The sequence below is a fragment of the Pocillopora damicornis genome, chromosome 8, assembly GCF_964200805.1.
Source record: "Pocillopora damicornis chromosome 8, jaPocDami1.2, whole genome shotgun sequence".
NCBI classification, from domain to species: domain Eukaryota; kingdom Metazoa; phylum Cnidaria; class Anthozoa; order Scleractinia; family Pocilloporidae; genus Pocillopora; species Pocillopora damicornis.
In genome coordinates, this window is record NC_142677.1 from 14834168 (window position 1) to 14855360 (window position 21193).

The window sequence follows — 21193 nt, forward strand, 5'->3', positions numbered from 1 at the left end:
CCAAGAAGGAGTACGAAGTAATCAACCTACCCTTTTTTATAATTTACATTAAATGACTTAAAATAATATAACATTTACATTCCTTTTCTTTCCAACACAGGAAAACCTTACGATATTGTAGATTACCTATAATTGTAATTTTATCATTTAACAATATTGGACTGCGCCTCACTTACAATTTACTCATCACTTCGCTCTTGGCTTTCTTTTAGGTTTCTGTCTTAGATCATTTAAAGAAGGTAATCAATGTCTCATGGCTTTTAGAAGCACGCGTTAACCTGAGAGAAGATAGCGACAGGAAATTCAGCCTCAAGAAATTCATCCTCCACTCGTCTGGGAGTAACTAAATGGAGAAGGAGATCTCTACATCAGCCAGAATATTCTTGGGAGTCTTTCTTTTTCTCTTGGCTGCGATTGGCATTACTGCTAACACCATTGTTGTTACAGTTCTACGATTTAGGAGTGACTTCAAGAGAAAGACCACGAATGCGATTCTGACCAGCCTTGCTTCTATAGGATTTTTTGGTTGTGCAATAGACATCCCGTTGGCCTTAAGCACAATGGTGGCATCTCCTGCCGAGTTTCATCGACGAAACTTATTACTTGCACAAACAGCTCTCGGTTCATTCCTCTTTTGGGGCTACATTACGTCCTTCTTCTTGCTAAGCATTGATTTGCATGACACCCTAAGAAGAGCCTTAAATAGGCAGGCTTATCTTTCAACCAAAAGAATATCGATGGTGTTAACACTTGCTGCAATACCTGGTGTTGGAATCTCTGCAATATTTGTCATCAAAGGCAAACACTTTATTCCCTATGTTCCGCTAGACAAAGGGCCCATATTTCTTACGATTATTCGATCTGTATTATTCATAGCTTTGGTAATTTCCGTCTCTTCAAATATCTATTATTTTCTTAAAATAAGAAAACTGATTAAGAGTATCTTCAATGAAGTTGGTACCAGTTCTTCACGAACGAGGAGGAACCAGAAGTATTTCAAGGGGAGAGACATTTCCTGGACGGTGATCCTAATTATTCTGGTTTTTTGTTTTTCATACCTGCCCTATATGGCATTTTCCATCGTATATGTTAAAGCAGAGGTACGTTGTTCAAACGCCATTGTCATCTGTCAATCGTTCACCTACCTGAAATATGCAGTTAGCTCACTAATTTTTGCAGGAGCTGATGGAAGGTTTCTGAAAGTATTTGTTAACATTGTTCGAAGAGCCGCACGAAAGCAGGAAGAACATCGAAACAAGTCAGAGGACACCAATGCTATCAATAGGAGACAGACCACCACAATTCGTAAGAAAGATTTCTCCGGAAGTAGCAGTGTCCAACACTTAGTATTAGGGGAAGGTATCGAAGAGTTAGCAAAAACTGAGACACGAGAGTCTATGAATCATCCAAATCAGCCACAAACTATTCTGCAAGCAGCTGTAGCAAGCCCACATCAGTATTATCTACCCAAAATTATGATAACAACACCTGAAGGAGGTAGAACCATTTTGTTCAACCAAACCAAATTTCAATAGAGAAGCTTCGATGTGCGAAAGCAGGGGCGTGGACGACGTGTCGGGGTGCTTTCGGAAAGTTCAGTAGGATATACCCTTGCCTTGGCTACACGTTAAGAGGACAGTTGAGCTACTCTTTGTCTTCCCTAACTCATCAGTATTTCCGCCCTTGTTGTCTCTTCTGGTCAAATCGTGAACTTGAGTCCTTCTTCGTAAATAATGCAATTTTATAACTTTTTCAAAAATGACTGAATACATATGCAACGTTATGAAGCGTTGATCATTATTTTGTTAAGTAATTGTCATGTTAACATTGAATATCTTGACGTAGACTGAAAAACCGGAGTAGTCCTGCACCACTCAAAAAAGACGTATCATAGCAAATTCAAACTGATTAGTCATCAAATGGCCACTTAAGTTCTAATTAATAAACGATTACTCCATTCGCGCTTGGTGGATATGAGATGATGGCTAGCCAACGAGGCACGTGGGGCTGTGTTGGCTATAATCATCTCATATCCAACAAGCGCGAGTGGAATAATTGCTTCATTAAAAAGGCCCCAAAATATAGATAAATCTTTCCAACTTGGTTTTGTAAAAACAAATGGAATATTACAATGTACAAACACTCTTCGGGATCAACTCTTTTTCAGTCGCACGCATGGTATAGTGGCTCATAACCCATGATAGCTAGGCCAATGAAGACTCTGGAATTGCATTATCTAATGATCCAGTCTTTAATAAGAAGTTTTATGCTAGATTTTCGAACCATGTCGTTTTTTAGAGTGTCTATATAGTCCTAAATATAACTTGAGAATGGTAATAGATAGACTTCATCCGAATAAAGATTTACCCCATAGGTTCGCCTCTCTTAAAAGCCACGCTTGGCCAGGCAGGTCAGCCTGAAACTAATCTTTCATACCGGTATATAAAGACAAAAATTAATGGTTTTGTGTCATTCAAAATAAATTATTATGCATCTTTTAGAAGTAGTGAGATCTTTTTCGGAAAAGATAAGGCCAGGATCATGCACGAGAAATCTCAAATGATGAGAAAAATTGTTTGACTCTTTAGGCTGATGGCGCATGATGAGAGTGTCAATCAAAATGGTGGTTTACACGGATGATATGAAAAATATCGACGCCTGTAACTTTGAAAAAACAAGTTATACGTTACCGCTATTGTAATCGGTATATACTGTTTGCTATGGATTCTAAAGCGAAACAGTGACACACGCAGACGTGATTCACTGTCACTCAGACTCAAATCCTGTTTGATCAGTCTCTTTCATTTCCTTTGCGTGAAAAAAAAAATCTTTGTTTGTTTATTTTCAAAGGGTAATAGTACATTTGTTTCTCATTGTCGGTCCCAGGCCGTACTGGAAAGTAGCAATGCGGGGCTGAAAAGGCCAGGTTACATAGCTACGTTTTCACGTTTTTCTACGTCATTCACATTCACATTCATTCATACATAGCTACGTGACTGCATTCCCCGCGCGAACACTATAGCATTTCGAGGAGCCATGCGGCTTCGAAAGTCGTTCAGTGAACTCGATCAATACTTTTGGCTACCTGCAGGCCATGTTCGCCTTCCTGCTACGAAAAATGCAAGCACAAGATGGCCAATAAGACGGTTGTGACGTTTTTTAGGGCAGGACAGGAGGTGTGTGTTGTGAAATCTGACAAGTTGCTACTGTAACTGCCACCTCAGCCTCAAAGTGTCCCCGAAAACCAAGAAAGAGCGACAAAAAGATGGAATTCGTTTCTTTGTCATTTCAGGTGTCTAAGCAGGAACTATGAGACGCTTCCCTTTGTCGTAAGGACGTGCTGTAGTGGAGAGTCCTCTTCTAGAACTCACAAGGACAGACAATATTTGGATTGTTCGTGGATAGTAGCGATGAGGTGAGCTCTGTTTTCTCATGACGATAATTACCATCCAAATGAGAACTTAACATTTAACCTAAACATGAAAATTGAATTGATAGCAATTAAATTTCAGGTAATCACTGAGTATTCAACTTTGTCTCTGCACATTAATCATACGAGTTTTTTTTCGAGTAACCAACATTTTTTCCCTTCAATAATTTTATTTCTTAGTGACTTAAGTTTTAACCCTTTCACTTTAAAGATCTAAGAATCTACTCTCATCAGTGTTTTTGTCACAACTTTTGATTAATTTCACTTTATTTCTAAACTTTGGTGTTAAATGAAAGATATTCTTAAATTAGTGTAAATTTCTTTCCAATGAATGTATTGAAAAGGGGAGGGGAAATTCGTTTTTGGTCGCTTCTCTTTCTCCATTCCCCTATTCACAATTTTCTTTGATTGAAAACGAAATTCTCTGGACAAGAATTAATGTGATTGCATTTTTGGCAAGAAGATTTTATAGATAGAAGGGAATTCTTCTGGTGAGAATGCTTGACATCTAAATATCTTGAGAAGAGATCAGAATTCTTGGTGGTTAAGAGCTCTTCTGGAAAGAGTTTCGATTCCAAACCTTCTGAAAAGTAGAGTAATTTCAGAAATCATTAAATAAGTATTAGAAACTTTGTTAGAATCCAGAATCATAATAATAATCATAATAATTTCAGAAATCATTAAATAAGTATTAGAAACTTTGTTAGAATCCAGAATCATCATGGGAATTCTTTTAAACGATATATAGATCTTGATCAGATCTATAGAGTGTGACTTTAGTTACACATCCCCTTTGAAGACAGGGCATTTTCATACTCATGAGTATAAATTTTGTATTTTGCAAAAGTAGATTATTTCAGGAACTAAAGACTTTTTGCTCTGTCCAGTTATCTTCAATGCAACCAAAGTAATCCTTATGTTGTCTGTCAATATGCAGCTGATCAATTTTAAATAATTTGAGGGTATGCAATATTCCTTGAGAGACACCTTGCTAGCCTCACTTGAAATCATTAAAAAAGAGATCATAAATGGCACAAAGAGCCATAAATAGGAGGTACAGGTGTATGGAAATAATTCTCCTTTCTTACATAAAAAATTACATTATATAGAAACCGTCACAAGCGAAGGTAAAGGGAAAAAAAAAACAGTTCACAAGGCTCTGTAGTATTCCTTTGCCTTTAAGAGAAAGAGGGCATACCTAGGGCTAGTACTCCACCAATGAGTACTGCCTTACCCACAATTTCTCTACAGAGAGGTTGCAGTCATAGGTGATGGACACTGTGTTTGTCTTGTTCTTGAAGTTTCTGCTCACGTTTTTGGCCAGAAACAACCCTAGCACACACAACACAGTCTCTCCTGTCTTCTTCTACAGACATTTAATAGTACTGCCTGTTAAGTCTCCTAGCACCCATTACAGAAGGAGGCCTGGAAAGTGGATGGTCAGCAGGAAAACTCTTCCCTTCTAAAAAATGGTGCACAATGGCAATTCTAAAATAAAAGAGTTCTTGGCGTGTCAGCTTTACTTTCTTCAAAATGGTGAAGGAATTTAGCACACACACACACACACTTCAAGCCCATAATAGAAAACTTTTTTCAGGCTTTGTTTGACTTGTGTATAACTTTAAAGATCTGCTGAATTTGGTCCACCAAATCAACTTTGCCCATAAACTCCTTATACTGTAGGCACAAGTGCTCTTCCTCTCGCCTATCTTCTTGTATAAGGTAGAATTGAAAATTAAAGACAGCTTTTATTGGCTTCAAAAAGCACCCATTGTTTGATTCCCTACCCCACAGGCTTGTTCTTTATATACTGCTTGAACAAGATTCTCCCTTCTTGAAGAACCATTATCTTATCAGTTAAAACCTCCCAGTCAAGTCTATACAGTCTGAGAATTTCTCAAAATACAATTTGAAAATTGCCTGACACGATAAATTTTATTAAAATCAGGGTCCTCCCTGAGGAGGTCTCTAGCATTGTTCACTCAGTGAAGGTACTTCCATTATTGCAAAAAGTGCATCTGGGTCATAATAGAGTTGACACATTTCTTTATGGAGGTGGTTGTCTGTGTTCTAGAACATGTAAGCTCATACATGCAACAACTTTATGATGCCCATGTAAATCATAGTGCTGATGAATGCATTCCTGTGTGACAGGACTCCATTTTCTCTTGTGTTTGCTGAGTTGAGCTGCTACTTGCTGCTCATGGTAGCTATTGGTTTCTGTGAAAAGTAGCTCTTGCATATCAGTGGTAAATATGGCATCAAAGAAATGTTCCTTCCTTACAGTCTACAAGATATCGTTGCTTAGGACCAGGGGATGGTTCTGTAAATTGCCTGCCTGCTACTTTTTAGACTAAGCATTTGGGGATCATGAGGTTGAACTCCACCTACATGTAAAACTATTCCATGACCTCTTTCAGAATTGCCTCACATTGTGCCTCTGAAAGAGTTAATTTGGCTAATTCTCCTTACTTTCACAAGGAGAAAATTTCTCATTAACTTTTTAAAATCAATTCATATATTTGGATGCATTTTATTATATACAAGTACATACAAATATTGTATACACCAAAAAAAAATCAAAATGTGCCAAAAAAGCTGTCTCACCACCAGAGTATGTTATTGTTAGATATTTAAATTGCAAGCAAAACCTCAATAGGGTAATTTTATATTAATTATATCCTTCCTCATTTTAGTAAAATATTCTTTTTAACCTGAGCATTAGGAAGAAAATTGATGCTTAAACTTAAGTGTTGATATCACAAAGTAACTCTAGATTTGGGAAGTAATTGGCTAAATCAAAATAGCTATAATTGAATGTTAAAAGAATATTTCACTGCAGTATGGTTGCAAGTGAATAAAGCACCATCCATTTATAAATTATATCAAATACAAGTCTTTCATTATAAATTTGGTGTTATTCTAGATTAAAAACCATAAGATTAAAGGCCATAAGAATTCTGTCACTCTAATAGTGCATTAGCAGCTTCCCAGATAAAATTCCCTTTGGTACTTGAGGAGTTAAAAAAGCATGAAGACAAAAACACAAGCTCTGTGTGGAGCCAGATTTTTGTGAAAGCTTTATAAATGGGAATAGACTCTCTCATCTCTAAAAGAACTCTAAAAGCGTTCCATGGATAGTTACTGAGTTTGCTACATGCCATGGGAAGCAAGAGGAGTAAAACCTTTGGATGCAAGCACAGGCTTCTATAAACCTTTGATAATCATTAATACTGGTGATCCAGAACCAGGTTTGAATTCCCCTATTAAAAGGGAATGATCAAATGCCTTATGAGAGGTTGGTCAAATGCCTTATAAGCAGCATAATTGATTTTGCATCCTCTGCATTTAGATAGAAAATTAAAGTCAGCATGCTTCAAAGCAATGACAGCATGCAGGGAGCTTTTTAATTTTAGGTGGTCTAAAATGCCACAATGTAGAGCATCACTAGCAACTTTAATTTCATCTGTGGTCATCTTAGGGTTGTAAAATGACCTAGAAATGAGTAATAAATATTTTGTGTACTAATAAATCTACACATAAATAGCCATAAGACCCACATTACTACATGCCAAGAAATAAAAGCAGCTTTTTTCTATCAGCAAAGTGAAAGGACTTTCAACAAATTCATATCTGCAGTAACTATCCTCGCTCTTCAAGCAAAAGTTATAAGATGATCAAATAGTATAGCTTGTGATCACAGAACTTACCTCAAAGAAAGTGAGTTCATATTTTCTGCAGGCTTCCATGAGTTTTCTAGGCTCGAATAGCCCTTCCATTTAATAAAATATTTGTTCTAAGCAATAATAAGATAATGAAAATTACATTAATTGAGATCAAACACCTCACGATTGCATGCAGTAAAGTAAAAACCATAGGATAAAGAGATATCAAGACATACAGTATGCTTACCTTTTCTTGTTTTACTCTCCTTGACGCCACTCACTCTACTTCATAAAATCTACTTGATTTTCTCTTCGTCCAGCTTTCTGAATAAAAATCTGCCTTGCTTAAAGTATTCAGCACCTTAGAAAATGAAAAATGTGACAATTTTTTTGAAATTATAATGGAACCTTCCATGCAGGCGCATTAGGGTGAAACATGGTTCTTTGACCACTGACTGTCCTCAATTTCTTGCCATGGGAAAAGTTATCCCCAGGTGATCCCATGGACTTAATTGGAGGGTTGCCATGATGGACAATGCCCCTTTTTCTTTTTCCCAACTTTCCGAAGGCTGTGTTCTTGTTTTGGATAAATGAACAGTTTAATCGAGCCAATTGGAGAAATGGTCTCTGTGGTTCCAAATCTAAAGAATTACATGCATGCATGCATGCGTCCATCCATATACAATAATTTATTTGTTAAAGCAGGTTCGTAAACTATGGCAGCAAATGCTGATTGGAACCTGCTACAATTGCTAATAGAAAACTAAGTGAACAAATACAAAAATAAATAGGAAAGAAGTAATAAAATAAAAAAACTTACAAATTATATGACCTATAGAAAAGAAACTGGCCTACTTACATTTACATGTACTTGTACAATTCTGGTGCTCTTCTCTTCATTGCATTGCACTGTCTATTAGGTGATAGAAATGTACCTGTCAACTTTTTGGTAAGCCCCTCATGGGAAAGTTGAGTTTGTGAGCATTGTGTATAGGTAGATGGTGTTAAAGATGAATTTATCTTTGGTTATATTTTATATTTTTTCCAGAGAGTGTACTCTTCCGTTTACTACATAGAGTTTAAGGTGCCATTTGATGATATTGCATCACTTTTTTCTCCTCTACAAAATTTCTGGTACCTTTAAGTTGAAAATGCAGCAGTCTTACTTTCCAACTGGCGAAATGTTTGCTCAAGATGGCTCCAAAGTTAGCACATGAAGGTCTTTCTTTGGATGCCTTGTCAATGGCAAGGACAGGGGATGGGTTGAAAGAAATAACTCGCAACAGTATGATTTTAGCTTTCAAGTTTTCACCCTTTTGATTTTGTTATTTTTATTATCAATATATTTTTTCCTTAAAGAGTAACAGACAAGTTCTTGTTTTCTTGCTGTTATCTGGGGTCCAGTGGTCATTGAAATTTGCAAGGATCTTTACTATTCATCGACTCCAAAAGATGAAACTCTGAACAGATAGGTGAACTGAAATATTTTAGAAGGCACCTTGAAGTTAAAAACCTTGTAATGGAATCAACTTTATTATTTTTATTGTGCAACATTCACATTTCAGAGAGGGAAAAGGAAAACAGCGTATAACTCTCTGCTGTCCTTGTTTTTTGCATGAATGTTATCTATCAGTAACTGTTATTATTCATTTGGTTTTTAAATGTATGTTAAAAAAGAATGGTACTTTGTGTGACATATACTTAAATATATGCATAAATCCCTGATATACAGGGAATAACATAAGTTACATGTACACTGATACTAAATGATACCAGGTAAATAAGAACAATTAGGTGAATAAGTTATATGTATGGTAGGTATATATAGTACAATAAATGTCCTTATAATAAAGTCTTAATTCGAGTGGCATTAAGAGAAATGCCACTCAGCGCAGCTTGGGGCATTTGAGCCCCTAAGGCATGACGACGCAACTCTCTCAGATAGAAAACATTTCCAAAGTTCTTTTCTTGTGATAAACAAACATGAGTTTGACCACGAATGCATATTTACTAACTTCACTGGACACACTTGACAAACAAAACGCAGAACTGTTACAGGAACGAACACTCAAAATGAAAAGTCGATAGTCACTTGAAAATTACACAAAACAGACAAAACCTTACCCCCATCGCACAAACAACGATCACCTGCAACTTGAACACTGTTCCCGAGATTAGACTTAAAAATACGACAAATAATAAAAGGTGAACTACATGAGTCAACAAAGCTGAGCGAACCAGTTTTAAGAACAGAAACACTACTTAAAACATACATTGTAAAATCAAAGTCTCTGCCTGGAGTTGTCTGTCTGTCTGTGCTTGGTTGTGCTTTTAGGTCTGTACTCTGTGGTGCTTGTAGGTCTGTGCTTGGTGGTGCTTCTCGTGTGTCTGTGGCTGTTTTTGTGTTCTCCTTCAGGTCAGTGTCCTTTCGCCTTTTGTGGTGGCGCCTCACTTTCTCAAGCTCCAGAGTTACAGGAAACATCAATGTCCTTCTTTTTTTTGGAGTACTCCGTATTTTCTACATCCATTACCTAAAACCCAAATGGAAGTTTAAGCTGCCTTTCCGAGCAAGTAGAAGAGTATAAAACACAACCCTTCCATTGTGTTTGACCAATATCCTCGCACACTTCGGAGTTACAGGAAACTTCAACGCCCTTCTCTTGTTCAGTGTACTCCGTATTTTTTTCATCCGTTCCTTGAAAAGCAAATGAAGGCTCAATCTACCTTTCTTGAAGAGTAGACTAAGGAACATAAAAATAATGTGCCATTGTGTCCTGACCAATATCCTCCCATACCTCGGAGTTGCAGGCAACGCTAACGTCCTTCTCTTGTTCAGAGTACTTCATATTTTCTGCATCCATTACCTAAAGCCCAAATGAAGGCTTCATTTACCTTTCTTGAAAAGTAAAGGATTGTTAAACACAAACGTTCCATTCTGTTCCACCTCAGAGTTACAGGAAACTTCAAAGTGCTTCTCTTGTTCAGAGTACTTCGTATTTTCTACGTCCTTTCTTTGAAAACCAAATGGAGGCTCAATCTACCTTTCTTGAGAAGAAGAAGAAGAGTGTAAAACTCAATGAAACCTTGTCTTTCGACTCGTATTGTGGCACACCTCAGAGTTACAGGAAATCTCAAAGTCCTTTTCTTCCCCAGCGTGCTCAGTAGCTAACGGAGCTTTCTTATGAAGAAAAGGGCGGAGGGATTCGGTATCCAATTCCTAACAACCCAATGGAGGGAAGATAAGCTTGAGAGGTTATGCAATTGTCAGGTTTCTGTGATGTGTTTGATTTTTATGGATCCCAGATTAAAATACACAACTTTGTCAATTTCACTCCCGGCGATGTGCAGAACAGCATCATTGAATTCTTCCCCAGCAGCCATATTCTCCCGTTATATCGTCACAATGACCTTTAAAATATTAGTGGCAGTCACTCTCTAGTTCTCAAGCCATAAGTCGCCTGGTGCATTGAAACATTTGGGAAAAAAATATCTTTAGGCACATGTAGATGGATAACGCATTCCACCAACTCCTCATCAACGGCCAACATAGCTGGTCCACTGACAGCTCGTTTCTTTTCAGGGACGTATTACAGGGTCTCCATTAGTAGAGTCACGGCGCTGGTTTCTGTAGTGGTCCATACCTGTATTCTCCAAGGCGCCTATTCTCATGCCAGCTTTGATGGTTTGGTTTAGGGATGTACAGATGTTGATAATGTCAAAAAACTTCCATTTCTTTCTTTTCCACGTCCCATTCCTGCTTTACTTTTTTTTCTCTTTTTTTATTTTTGCTGCATTTGTTTTAGCTGTCTTAAGGGAAGGAAAGAGCAGTAGTTCTAAACAACTTTGAGTTACCCCTTGAAGTAATTACTGAGAAGTTTTCGTAGTTACACGTACTTAATGAACAATTATATCTTTCAGTAATGATTATTGTTCATTAAGTTATTGAATGTATATTAACAAAGCACGGTACTCTATGTGGCCTATATTTGTATACATGCATATATCCCCGATATTCAGGGAAAACATGAGTTACATGTACACTGGTATTACCTATTACCAGCTAACTAAGAATAAATATGAAAGGAAGTAATATATAAGATCAGTAGGGACATAAAATAAGGAATATATAAATAGAAAAATAGTGAAAATTAAAAAGTAACCTGATGCAGTAAAGCAAAAAACCAGATTAAACAGATCCTTTCATCTCGCAGTTTCATGCCGCATCGACTGGAGTAGTTGCCAGTATTTACACCATTTTGCCTTCTCCATTGATAGTCTTTTTATTAATTTTGTTACTTCTTGGTGTAATTACTTGCACATGCTGTTGAAGGGAAGGTTACATGTTGTTTTCCAACACCTCTCTTATTGGTCAGGGGCTGTCTACTCTTTGTGCTCTTCTGGAGGTATGTTCCATAACTTTATCCAGAGAGGGAAGGCAATCTCTTTTACGGGTAGATTTGCAGTTCTTGAGGATGTCAATTGCTTCTTCCTTTTTGTTATTCCCATTGTTGTCTGCTGTTGTGGTCTTTGGTTGCTTTAGTTTTTAAATGCATTTACGATTTTAACCTTTAATTAACCCCAAAATTGCAAGGAGGAGACTGTGTAAAAAAAAAAAAAGGAACTATAGAGAAACACACCAGCTAGAAAGAGTTTAGTTTGAAAAGAGCACTTTAAACTTCAAATCATACCATAAACCGGTATACATCAGGTGATGTTAGTTATCTCTAAAGCAGAAGAAGGATAAGAAGTGCGCCAAATAAATATTCCATGTACTTGTGTTGTCTAAGATTTCGTATCCACTCTGCAGGGATACTTTTCCCACAATAAGTTTGGCTATGTGAACTCTCTCTACTTTGGTGGGGCACCTGGTCTAGCGCTTGAGGTGTACAGGGTTTTCTTATCCCCTCTGGAAGGATAATTTCCCACGATAAGTTTGGCTATCTCTGCTTTGGTGGGGCACCTGGTGTAGTGCTCGAAAGTGTCTAAGATTTTCTTACACCCTCGAGAGGGATACTTTCCCACAATGAGTTTTGCTGTGTGAACTCTTTGCTTTGATGGAGGGCCTGCTGTAGTGGAGGATGGTAATATACCTTTCCCTTATAAAATCAGTTTGAAGATTAGTGCTCATTTGTCCAGTCTTTAGACCATCATGAACAAATGCTGAAAATGGGAAAGAAATGCATCAAAGCTTTATTAAATTTGGAGTCGGAGGTGGGAACAAAACATAAATCTTCAAGATAACAGTTATTGAACAACTGTGATGGTTGAATCCTAATACTCATACACATACAGTTGAACCTTTCCACAACAGCCACCTTGAGGACAGAAGAAAGTGGCTGTTATTATTCGTATAAAACGTCAGAAATTTACCTTAGTTAAATTAACATAAACATTCGTTTTTCTAGGTTTATATACCATATAAAACACTCGAAAAATAAAAGCGCTATCGCTTTATTGAACAACTGTGACGGTTGAATCCTATACTCAAACACATACAGTTGAACCTTTCCACAACGGCCACCTTGAGGACAGAAGAAAGTGGCTGTTATTATTCTTATAAAACGTCAGAAATGTACCTTAGTAAAATTTAGATAAACATTCGTTTTTCTAGTTTTCTATACCATATAAAACACTGGAAAAATGAAAGCGCTATCGCCCTATGTAATAACAACGTTTGATTTGCAAAACATGTTTTTTAAAGATTTGTATTAAGTACAAATAGAATCATTATTTAGTCATACAAGTTTCATTTTTCCAGAGAATGGCCTGTCCTGAAGCATAACTGGAACATGATCATGCCTGATGGCAATACAAAAACTACGAGTGACCACGAGTGACCACGCAACCACGAGGTCCGGGATGTTCTCGACGCGCATGATACTTCTAGGTTGAGCGTGTATATCTTTGGCCGATTGCTCTTGTTCGCACTCAGTTCGTTTGTTTCCGCCGGTTTCCGTCTCACCCACAGTCGAATTGCTTAGGAAAGATTAGCGAAATCCCAGTTCTCCCAATCTGGATCCGTTTGAAGGAGATCCCCATGGGTGGCTGGCAATTTTTCTAGCATCATGGACACCACCCCATTGACTTGCGAGTTTCTTTAGCGTCTGCAAAGCCTGCACGCAATACGTTAATTTTTCGCTGAATTCGATAATTTTCTTTGGATTCGCGTTTGGTAATGAAGGGATTTCCAAAATTTCTCTAGTGTATGCTTTCATGATCTCGGACTCTTTACCGTTCTTTTCTGTTAGGATGCTCTTCGCGCGATTATATCCCGGTGACTTGAAGGGTAACGCCTCTATTGTTCGTTTTACTTTGGAGTCGAGCAGTTCTCGTAGGTAGGAGAATTTCGTTATCGATGCGACGCTTGTTTTATCGATGGTTTCGGTAAACTGTCCCCAAAATCGTGGCCAGTCCATGAAGGTGCCGTCAAATTTCGATATCACCAGTTTCGGTAACGTAGCTTGGATGTCGCTGACGTGTGGGTGTGAAGCGGGTGTTGGCTAATCTGCGTAGCCTGGAGCTCCGTTTGGAATTCCAGCTTGGTTTTGTGAAGTTTTCCTCGAATTGCAGTTTCTCTTCTTGAGCGAGAACTTCTGCTTCCTTTTTTCAATCATACAGTCACTTGCGTACTTTCACAACTTCGTTGTCTGCTTCTTCAAACTTCGCGTCCAGGTGGTCGTCCCACGTTTGAATCTCGGTGATCTCCTCTTTCGCCGCTAATGTTTTGGCTTCTACGCGGAGTCGCATCCGATCAATTTCTGCTGTTATGTCCCTAAGACTCGCAAGCTGCCTCTCAATTGCTTCGGGCTTCCCTGCTTCTAAAACGGCGTTCGTCTTTGCCACTGTCATGTCGAGTTACGTAACTTTGATTTCCAAAGTTTCCACTGTCACCTCCATATCGTCAAGAAAATTCAGGAAGCAAAATTTTACTCACTCAATTTGGTCCTAACTGTTTTCCTTCAGAATTGTCCCGTCGGAGGTGCCAAGTTTCGTAAACTTTGCCCTGTTTACTAAGGATAGAATCCTAACGAACTAAACTCAATCAATAGACTCGACTAAGCTCGACTGTTTAATTTCGGAATTTATTTCTAATGATTGGCTCATTTCCAATTAACGTGGCACGTCACGCACTGTTTGATCTTTGTGCGTGATTCTTCGTGAACTTTATCACCAACGAAATATGGATCGCAGTGGTGACAGTATCAAAGTGGTATCTTTTGTGCGTTGCTATCATGCTTATATGGACATATGGGAACCTAAATTTGGCGAGAAAAGACAACTTAAGCGTGAACCAAACAACATCGAAGATGTGCTGTGGCTGTAGTGCGAGAGAAAGCTGGTATCGCAGGAAATGCAGACCACACGGAGCGCAAGATTGATGTTCATCCAAACCAAGCGACAGCTAATGGTGAAGTTACTGAAAATGTACCGAGATTAAGGGCGTGTGCGGTGACAAAATCTTTGTAGCGAGGAACAAACTCTGGGCATTTAGAAGTGATTGGAAAAAAAGTTAACAGAGGGACAGGATATGGTTTCGAGATACCTTGTGTCTATAAATTTACTGGCGACAGGAGTTCGTGCAAATGGCTTAAGCAAAGACTGAAAATTGCGGCAATGAAGTCCAATTTTGATATGACATGTGCCAGAGCGCATTTTCTTTTAATTTCCCGATTATGTACCACAGTAATCCAAATGTAATCCAAAGTTTAAAAACATAAATGCATATAGCTTTCAATAGATCAAGAGGACGTGACCTGGAAACCCATCAAAGTGCATTGTAAGCTGTGGTGTGATATCAAGCTGTTTTGCTTGTGCGACTTGTTCTGATATCGCAAACAAGAGGTCAGGGGGAAAACGCGGAGTGCGGAGTGTTGAAAATGCGGGGTGTTGAAAATGCGGAGTGTGGAAATAGGTAATCTACTAATAAATATTATTAATATAATTATATTAATAATCCGTCCGAGCCATGCATCATTGCATTTTCATTGCTAAATCGTACAATCCTGCAGTGTTTTCTGTAGACATAGAGAACTGTAACGAAAAGGTAAATAAAATAATTCAATGCTTGTAGAATTATTGCGAATAAAACGACATTCACAATCAGTCCAAAGGCTTTTAGCATTTCCCTCTGGCCTTCGTCAAGGGAGTGGTAGGTGCTGAGGTCGATATGTACACGGCTGTCAAAAGCAGGGTTTCTTCTCATGATATATACAGGACCGGGATGGTAATAAGTGTTGGCAAAGTCTGCGCTGTGCACCAACGCTCCTGTGCTCTCGTCCTTGCGTACCACCCGATGGTCGAAGTGCTTGACCACGGTGTTGTGTGGTGGCTGACGAAATTTTTCGGAAAAATTGTCGCCGCAACCATAGCATTTTTTCATACTTTTCGGCAAGGCCACGCGGTAATATGAATGCGGCGACAATCCCGAGTGCCACGCTCCTGCTGCTGCCGATGGTCCTGATGGAATAGACAAGGACCGACGAGGGGGTGCCGCTTGGAAACGAGCTTGTGGTGTGTGAGCTTGAAATGTTGACGCGTATGGATGATGAAAACGTCCTCCATTGAAAGGAAAGCCTGGTGGATTATACACAGCTGGGTACAATTGACTCAGCTGTGCTGGATGAGTGGCAACACTTGGCTGGCACGGTGCGAGAAACAATTCATGTAATTATGCAACATCCGGGTAGTTTTCACATTCATTTGCCCCAATACTTGGCGCGGGTGGCAAGGGGTTTCGTGGGAGCGCCATACTGGTTGTTTATTTGCAGCGTCTGCTTCTTGGCTGTCGTTCTACCTTCCTGCCTCTTCCAGCTGGCATTCCAAAGGTGATGGCTTTGCTGTAGTTAAGCCTACCAGTCTTACGCTTGTTAGCCACCAGCTACTTCAAATATGCCTCAAGGGTTCCTCTTTTTAATGACGCAGCGAAAGCATGAGCACGCAAATAGGACGCGGAGTACCCTTGGCAGTCCTTACAGGCTACCTTTCCGTTGGTTACACGACGATTATTGTAAACTTCGAGACGTAATTTCTTGATTCCTTTTATTGATTCGTACTTACTACAACAACATCTAATTCGTATCGTAAAAACCTAAACTTCGTAACTTCGCATAACCACTCCTCTTCGCTTCGAAAAGGTACTGATCAAAGTCTATTATGTACATGTGATTATATTACTTGGCTCGCGTGTCCGTCAATCAACAAAATCACTTCTGCACTGTACAAACCAAACAATATATCTCGTTACGTAATTGTTCTCGCGTGGGACGTCTTAATGTTTCTTACAACGATGATATGCGGCTTCGTGGGCTTTGCTTTTGAGGGAATGATGAGGGTGTCTTATGCTGAGGCTGCCAGTTACTCTGTTACTTTTCCTTCCTTTAACAATGCTTCTCCTTTGTGCGCAATGAGCTATAAAACGTCTTGGGTAATCCAGTCTAACTCAGCAGAAAGAATCTGCTGGAAAACAGCAGACTCGCCTTCCACTAACGTTTTGTTCACAGAGGCTACACTGTTAGGAGAAGTTTCTTGAAGACCAAGGTGGTGAACGCGCGAGAGGGCTTCTTTTCTCTGGTCGTTTGTCATCTTGGCCCATTTGTCGCCTGTGGCAACTAGGTGGCGGAACTCTGGACGAAGTTGGTACTCTCCTTTGTCCAATACAGCCAACTCCATTTCTTGCCCCAGGCTATTCACTAATTTCTTGAGGGTCTTTACTAGGGTGTATTCGTCAATTTTGGCAGTTCCGCGTTCACCCTTGACGCAGTCCTGAAGGACACCGCTTTTGCGTTCAGATCGATTGGTTGTGAATTTGTCTGGTGGGCAACCGAGGCCAGCTCTCTGACGGACGGGACTAATAACGCTGCGTATGAATCCTTCGGTTTTTTTCCAGCCAAACCAAGCGTGGAAGGCGAGTGGAGCGATGATCACTTTTCCTCCAGACTTTCAAATAGGCCAATAAATTGTTCTGCACTTCCTGCTTCTGACAGTCCGCTCTCAAAAATGCTGCCTACCTTTCTTCCAAAAATATTATCCATTATACTCTGCTTACTCTCTCCTTTAATGTCCATAGACACAAAGTTTGTGTCTATATTTTTGTGAAGGTGGATTTCGCAAAGCAGATGAGTAGCTCTTTCGTAGGTTTCGTTAAAACCCAACACCTTTTCGTCATCTGTCCCGAAAGCCATTAGATTCTTCAGTTTCAAGAGACTTCAGGGTCCCACCAAAGAGCGAATACGTGGATTGTGTCTTCTTTTCGTGTAGAAGCACTGGGCCAATCATTGTTGGGTGTTTGCCGTCTTCCCTGCGAAGAACTATGAGATGCTGGTATAAGATCGGTGTTACATTGTATGGACCAAAATCAAACGTTGGGTCCACGGTTAAAGGCCGATACTCCACCGGATTACAGCAGAATCCAGCTGTCTGTTCGTTCCCACGACGCAAAAAGGCTCAGCTCCAACTCTGACTCACAAATAAATGCAGTCTTTGGGTCCCTTCCTTGGATCTTGCTCTCATTTAGTAACATATACCACGGGTCAGAGGGTCTTCCTGCGCCTGACATGTTTTTAGGGTAACTTCCTTTGCTGATAGCTTTACGCCTTGCCATATCTTTTACTTGCTGTCGATTTCGCGGGACCTGACCTAATCCCACACAGGATTGTAGACCACCAAGGCCATCTGTTTATTACGTGATAGAGGGCTTCTTTAGGTTTCATTGCCCCTGCGACAATTTTCAGCTGATCTCTTGTGCGAACATATGGCATCTTTTTTTTCTTGGAATTCCCTTGAGGCATTTTCGGAATAGGATGTTCCTGGCCACTCTTGAAGGTGTACTGTAGAAGACAGTATCTGTGCAGTTGTCCTCCAGGGACTGCAACGAAAACTAAATAGTGAGACTACAGACATTTTCAATCCAGCACACTTTCAATGCACACTGGTTTACAGTACTCTACTTTCTGAAATGTATCATTTTTTATTAAGACGTTTGACTCCTGACAATACAAAAAATCTCCCTTAAACTTAAGTCCATACAAGTGATGGAGAGGTTACAGAGGAGAACTAAAAAAAAAAGGTTGTCGCGCCTAAATCAAGTTTCCATGAACGGCAGAGACAGCCCCTAGGGTTATTTATATAAAAAATGTTTTTATACATTATTTTTTACAGTCATATACCTTTCCATTACATTGGCAGCTTTTTATACCTCAAATAAATGCTTTAGGGGCTTAGGTAAAACTCCACCTCGAAAACCCGGCGTTTAATCGAGAAATACGAAATATATGATTTTAAATAGAGATCGTTTTAAAACGACATGTTGTGTAAGTTATAGTACAGATTAATATTATTATTATATCACAGATTAATATTACAGATTAACGACTACCGTCCAAAAAATATTTATATTTCACTCACGGAAAAGGATATCGATCCTCTTTTAAGTCGTTGTCGTGTTTCAGCATGTAGTATTCCCTCTTTAATGTTGCCACATCTGGGTCGCTTGACCCCGCTCAGTTACTTGAGCAGAATTGTCATCCATCCATTCTACGCTAAAATATAATTTTTCGTTGCTGTTATTTCTCCAGTTTCCCACGTCGTCGCACTTGACGTCTTGTGTTGATGGAAGAGCTTCAAGATCTACTACTGTGTGAAATAAAGCGTATTGCGGTGCTGAAATCATACGATACGGACCCGTATTCTTCGAGAATACGGACATACCCGGACGTACCGTGTTCCAAGACACGCGACGTGTCCACCGAGTGTCAGGAACTTTATTCGTTCCGATTCGGACTTAACCCGTGGCATGGAAAATCCGATGTCAGGATACCTCATTGAAACGCGGCGTGTGGAGACCCGGAAATTTCCTTATACTTTCAGATTTGCCGCAAATAATGGCGTACCGTATACGAGCGCGCGGTCAGTAAAATTGCGTCTTTTTTTCGTGTCTTTCTTAAAAATTGTCTTTTCCACTTTGAGAACAGTTTCACTGGGTATTCTTGTCCCGAAATTCCACGGTACTAGACGAATCGATCTGCACTCTGGAACCCGATTTTCCTCATTTTTTCCCACGATACGACGAGAATCGCGTAGTATTCAAGAACCCGAAATTCCACGGTACTAGACAAATTGGTCTGTATTCTAGATTTTGATATTCCACGGTACGAGAAATTTCACTCGGAATTCTTGATCGACACATACTATCAGGTTTTCTTGGAAAAGCAACGAATTCTCCCGATAATTTTGCACCCTCTTACTAGTGTGCTCTTTCACAGAAGTACCTTGTGCCTTGATTACCTTGGATTCCCCTTCCCTACCAACGATTTATAAACACATATTTCACAACTAAGAAAAAACGTTATTGGACAACAAAATTGTCAAATATTGCAAGACAAAATGCCTTCTCACAAACTTTGTTTGAGATAATTCTTGTACCCTTACAATAACATTCTTAACCACGTTCTTAACCTTCTTTCTTCATTCTTAACCACGTTCTTAACCACTAATAAGTTACACATCATCCCAAAAAGTTACAAGATAAGGATATTTTGCTCAGAACCTTTACTCTAAAACAATAAATTATTTTAATATGTAATAAATAATCCTCAAAATGGCCAATTTACAGAATCTATTTCATCATGTGATGACTAACAACTAAGTCTAACATTATGCATAAAAAGGGAAAAAAATTATAGATTGTGTGTAATAATTAAATATACTAGGCTAAAAGTGCTTAATGCTTGAAATAGATGCAAGCAACATTTTCAATATCTACATAAATCATGACACCACGACAATAATTCTAGTATGATAAAAAGACATTTTTCCATCAGTCAGATGTGAAGACAAGAATAACAATAAGAAATGTATATACTTTAATATTAGAGAGTAATAAAATGTTATCAAAAACTACAATTAATTCTAAGCAAGTCATACCATGTTAACAACTTAGTGGCCTCTGGTTGTTTAATGAGCTCGAAAGTGCCTGTTTAAAGCCAATTCTTCAACATAAAAGTTGTTTGAAGAGCATAATAATTCAAGAAGGTTGTTTGAAATCATTCCAATAAAATTAACTGTGGCATATCCAAAACTGTAGCATTCTTTACAAAAGTCTTCAGGAAATCCAATACTACTTCAACAATAAATGGAGTTGATCGCCACAAAATTCTATATTATTTAAGGATTCTTCCCATAGATTGAACTGTTTGCGATAGCTGGCAGATTATGTTCCAATCAAAGTGAGAGAGATAGATAGACGAAACGGCACTTTTGTAATGTTGATGTGGCACTTTCGCAACGTTAAGTGGCACTTTTTCACCCCTCAAGTGACACTTTTGTAACTAGTGGCACAATTCTAACGTACTTTATGGCACTTTTCTAACTTCACGTGGCACTTTGTTAACCTTGCATGGCACTTTTGTACCATTGTGGCACTTTGGCACCTTTATGGCACTGGCAACTTTCATGTGCCACTTTGGGAAAGTCAGCGTTACATGTTATTATTTTTGTTATTATTTTCAGAACCTAACCTTCATAGTGTTGTCAAATCTGCAACCTCTTTTCATGGTTTACACACTTTATAATACACAGTAGGAATATCACAAAATGCTCAAATATAGAGTAAAACACAAAGTGCAGGAGAGAGGTTTGAATACCAAGAATTGGCATCATTTGTATGGCAATTTCACAACTCGTTATCGTTTTTATAACGCGCGCACCAGTGTCGTTTATCGGTGCTCTATTAACTTTGATAGTTGACTTGGGCCATCTTCCCTTGTCAACTATCAACAAATAAAAACCACGGGTTTGCCGTCTTATTGTTAAATAGTCATGAATGACATGGAAAGAATACAAGCTGAATTTGATTTTTTCTGGGTTGAGAAACGCGCCAACCACAGAATACAGGACTTTAAATGTGCCATGTTCAATATGAGTTTTAGGAAGAGGCTGGTAATAGGTAATAGTTCATAAAATTTCTGCTTAAAAATTGCAAGAAGACTACATCACTTTCTTTCTGATATTTCATCCTAACAGGAGATGTATCTTCGTGTATTGCACTGAGTACCACCCACGACATTCAAGAACATTGAACTACAAGAGTCAATCTTCAAAA

At 38.8% G+C, this 21193-nt stretch overlaps 1 protein-coding gene, 1 long non-coding RNA gene and 1 pseudogene across 2 annotated transcripts; 2 read left to right on the forward strand and 1 right to left on the reverse strand.

Moving 5' to 3' along the window:
- Positions 1 to 219: 219 nt before the first annotated feature.
- LOC149041562 (uncharacterized) lies at positions 220 to 2371 on the forward strand. Its single transcript, XM_089180329.1, has one exon. The coding sequence runs from the start codon at positions 348 to 350 to the stop codon at positions 1533 to 1535; it is 1188 nt and encodes a 395-aa protein (XP_089036455.1). The 5' UTR covers positions 220 to 347; the 3' UTR covers positions 1536 to 2371.
- A 583-nt stretch (positions 2372 to 2954) lies between these two features.
- On the forward strand, positions 2955 to 20024 carry LOC149041563 (uncharacterized). Its single transcript, XR_016179477.1, has 3 exons — positions 2955 to 3176; positions 3293 to 3415; positions 18669 to 20024. It is a non-coding gene; the product is annotated as an uncharacterized LOC149041563 (long non-coding RNA).
- LOC149041564 (uncharacterized) lies at positions 16504 to 17767 on the reverse strand (annotated as a pseudogene).
- Positions 20025 to 21193: the final 1169 nt, after the last annotated feature.